We start from the raw sequence: 4095 nt of genomic DNA, 5'->3' as shown, positions 1-4095 counted from the left end.
GAGTGCACATATACTGAATATATTTCAAAATATAAAATATAAAACGAGTCCAATGAAAGACAAACACCAAAATAAGTTAAATGCACATGTCGGTCTGTGAAAATTTAAAATATATTTTCATGTTTCTTGGGCAGTTGGCTTGTCATTCTCACGCTTAAGATATAACTGTAGAAAGAGTCCAAGGAAAGGCAATAACTAATCTGGACCTACTTACTGTAGAAAGAGTCGCTGTGCTTGCCAACTGTTTGATGCTGCTTGGATAGTTGGCATGTCATTGCCACATGTCAGCCACCCTCGTCTGAATCGAAGTCATCTCTAGAGACTTTTCTATTTTGCCAAGAATCTCTGCAAGATTTGGCAGAGGCCCAGTTAAATTTGTCTGGACAGAACGACCTCATCAATCCCAGCCATGGAGGCTGCCATGTCTGCAGTTGCAGGCGAACTCCTGAGCCGGTTCATCTCCTTCCTGATGAACAAGTACCACTACTCTAGCCATACACAGTCAGAGAAGATGGTGGAGAGGTTGCAGCATCTTCTGATGAGAGCTTGCACCATCGTCGAGGAGGCGGACACACGATACATAACCAACTCTGGGATGTTGATGCAGCTCAAGATGCTCTCAGAGGCCATGTATAGAGGATACAGCGTGATGGATACCTTGAGGTACCATACCCTTCAAGACAGTGCAGGCTTCGACGAGGTTAGCATCAACGACACATCTAGCAGCAGCTTATATTTCACCATTCCTTTCAAGCGCTCTCGAACAATAACTCGGAAAGATGGCAAGGCCATGCGCCATGAGCCATATGGTGCCTTGGAAAGATTAGAAGTCGCTGTTGCTAATATGGCAGAATTTGTCGTGCTTCTGGGTGGATGCGAGCGCATGTCTCGCAGGCCATACGACATTTATCTTTACACCGACAACTTCATGTTCGGCCGACACGCTGAAAAACAATATCTTTTGAGCTTCTTGTTGCAGCAAAACCCTCCTGGTGATGCACCGATCGTTATTCCTATCATAGGTGGTGCCAAAGTTGGGAAGAAGTCTTTGGTTGCTCATGCATGTGGCGACGAAAGGGTTCGTTCACACTTCTCTTCTGTTTTGCACTTGAATGGAGACAGCCTATTGAGAATATTTGACCATGGAAAGACCATGTTTGGGTTGACAATGTTGGTTGTTATTGAGTTTGCTTCTGATGTCTGCGATGATGACTGGAAAAAGTTTCAATCGTTTCTCATAAGCATGGACAGAGGGAGTAAGATCATAATCATAAGTAAACTTAAAATATTAGCCCGGTTTGGATCAGTGAAACCAATTTTCCTTAAGGTTCTATCTTATGATGAGATGAGGTACCTTTTCAAGGCAATGGCATTCGGGAGCGTAGACCCCGCGGAACATCCACAGCTAGTACAAATAGCAGATGAATTTGTCAAGGTGGTGCACGATGTGCGAGGTTCACTCGTCGAAATAAATGTGTTCGCGGATGTCCTGAGAATGAATCTCCATGTTCAGTTTTGGCGTAGCGTATTGAACAAGGGTATAAGATACTTTAAAAGGAACCTCTCTATATATGGTGTGCACCCAGGCATTCTTATAGAACAAGGCCATCTAGTGGACATTTCTGACTTTGCTTTGCATCCACTTAGCATGACATTGGGGGAACCACTAGTTAATGTTTCAATCAAGGAGGAACCACGAAGTGTTGCATTAGCGGAACTTCTAGCAAATCCTAGTATCAGACCAGAAGGAGACTTCACCTTAATTGCATGGAAATCAAGGATAGCGCCTCATAAATCATTCACTCATTATGTTACAAGTCATGCTCCGGAAACATATGAAGGTAGCAAGTTGGAAGGTAGTGCCTTGCCAAGGAGGAAGCGACGAGGAGTGTCAATCTAATTTTGTTTCAGAACTCTGTGTAATGTAACTCTTGTTGTATTTCCGACACATGACAAACGGTTGTGTTTATGTATTACTATTGAACTAAATGTATCACATATCTCAATTACTGTACAATAGACTTGTATGTTTTATCATATCCAACAAACCAGCACATTTTCTTCTTAGATAATGAATAACATCATTTACAGTGGCATTACCTACTGGGCTATTCTCAGTAAGGTGGCTTACAGTTAAAGATCAGATTAAGTCTGTTGGGCGCCAGCACCCTTGCCAGGCCAGTACCTCCCACAAAAGCAGTAATTTTCTAATAAAATTTGATAAACTAAAACAGGTACCAAGGACAATTTCGAAGAACGTTATCATCGGCGAGGCTAGTGCACCACAGCACCAGTCTTTAATTCCAACACCATTTCTCACTCACCTGTGGTTCCTTACTTTCTTGTGAAGAATAGAGACAGACATAATGCTCGTTGACATTCTAGCTAGGAGCAATGTTGAAGTGACCAAATTATACTGTACATTTTTGCAGTTTTTTATTGCAATGATTTGTGATAAAAAAAAAAGGAATCCAAATTACATAAATTCAGCTCTGAACGTTTGGACTGTGGGCAAATGTATCACTATATTAGTTGAGTTCACTATTATACTCAAAGATAAGCACTTACCACTCTTATTAAATATTCTGCTCAACTTGGTCATAACTCATAAACAGCTGATAAATTCCTTTTTAGCTAGGCTTACCCAAAGATAATGGGAATCATGGTCGTGGACACGCATTATTTCAGCTGAACATCATTTCTCTCTGTGTACTGTTTTTATCCAGCTGCTGGTTGAAACTGAAATACAGATGAAACACATATTACCCAGAAATTGAGTTTTTAGACAACAGCCATAGCAAACAGTGTGGAACCGGCACTGTTTTGCCAAGACCTTTGGCCCGACAGTATCAAATTGAAGTCCAGAGCAGCTTCCAGCCAAAAAGATAGTGCTAGACATCATCACAAAGAGTGGTAAACATGTTACTCCCTCGGTTCGGAATTATTCGTCGAAGAAATGAATGTATCTAGATGTATTTTGGTTGTAGATACATTCATTTTTGTGACAGGTAATTCCGAACGAAGGGAGTAGAACAGAAGGATCAGTTGCACAATCGAGAAGGGTGTGAATGTAAGCAGATAATGATTGATAGGTGTGTGTGCAGTACTATTCGTGGGCATGTCACCGAGCTAATTTTTAATCAACACATAACGAATCCCTGGTGTGGCAGGTGAAGAAACAAAACCATGATGCATGTGATGTTTACATGTCAACTAGCACAGAGCTATCAAAGGGAGTTGATATCCCCCGCCCCAATTGTGTTACTGGATTACACAAAGTCTCTTTTACTTGGGAACAATGTAACCATTATCTAATATGTCAACAAAATCACGGGAATTTTAGAAACAAATTGACTGTGATGGCTAGATCAATCATGGACTATTTGTTTACCACTATTTGTTTTCTGTTTTAACGTAGTAATGTCTAGCACTATCTTCACAGAAGTTGGTGGCGGTTGTTAGCCCAACCCAATCTTTCTGCCGGCCGCCGGAATGAGCTTGTGGAAGAACCTCAGTGTCCGAGTAATTGAGGAGGAGCAATGTGTTTGAGATATGGTCTGGGAGGCTTTCTCTCTTTTTGCTACTCTCTACTGAGAGCGTTTCATTGGTTTTATACTAAGTACAGAGTAATAGAATACAACCTATGTACTCTAGACAAGACCGCTCCATGACATCACTAGTATGGGCGGCCCCATGTGTAGTCAACACATGGGGCCCCACCCCACGTGTTGCATTCTTGTAGCATTGACCCCAGCTGGCTAGGCAACAGGACCAGGTGCACCAAGCACGGATGCTGGATGCGCTGCAGGCCTCGGCGCGTGGACTAGCTTTGCCGGCGTCCACTTGATGGGCTGGCCACTTGGTGATCTTGTTTATGCTTTCTCTTATGTTTTCTGGGCGTGCTTGTGATGTGGCCGCAACAGACTATCTATGTCGGTATGTTGCGACTCGATGTTAGAACGGTTGATTGCTTCATTTATAAAGCGGGATAAAAACCTGTTTTGAGAAACCACCTAAAATAGACTTGGGGGTGATTTGTCCGGATTTGTAAAGTTTAGGGGGCTAGATATCCTATTTTACAGCCGAGGGGATTAA

The 4095-nt window shown here is 42.3% G+C and overlaps 1 protein-coding gene across 1 annotated transcript; it reads left to right on the top strand.

Annotated features, from left to right (window-relative positions):
* The first annotated feature begins 409 nt into the window (after window positions 1-409).
* On the top strand, window positions 410-1900 carry LOC119360183 (disease resistance protein RGA2-like). The gene has a single exon (XM_037625936.1). It carries the CDS (start codon window positions 410-412, stop codon window positions 1898-1900), a length of 1491 nt encoding a protein of 496 aa, XP_037481833.1.
* The last annotated feature ends 2195 nt before the right edge of the window (window positions 1901-4095 follow it).

Source organism: Triticum dicoccoides, chromosome 2B (genome assembly GCF_002162155.2).
Source record: "Triticum dicoccoides isolate Atlit2015 ecotype Zavitan chromosome 2B, WEW_v2.0, whole genome shotgun sequence".
Taxonomy (NCBI): domain Eukaryota; kingdom Viridiplantae; phylum Streptophyta; class Magnoliopsida; order Poales; family Poaceae; genus Triticum; species Triticum dicoccoides.
Note: the sequence above shows the minus strand (reverse complement) of the source record. Positions and strands in the feature narration are given on the sequence as shown.

What these genes read in the sequence shown, in the direction of transcription:
- LOC119360183 (XM_037625936.1), top strand. Translation starts at nt 410, where the DNA reads ATGGAGGCTGCCATGTCTGCAGTTGCAGGCGAACTCCTGAGCCGGTTC.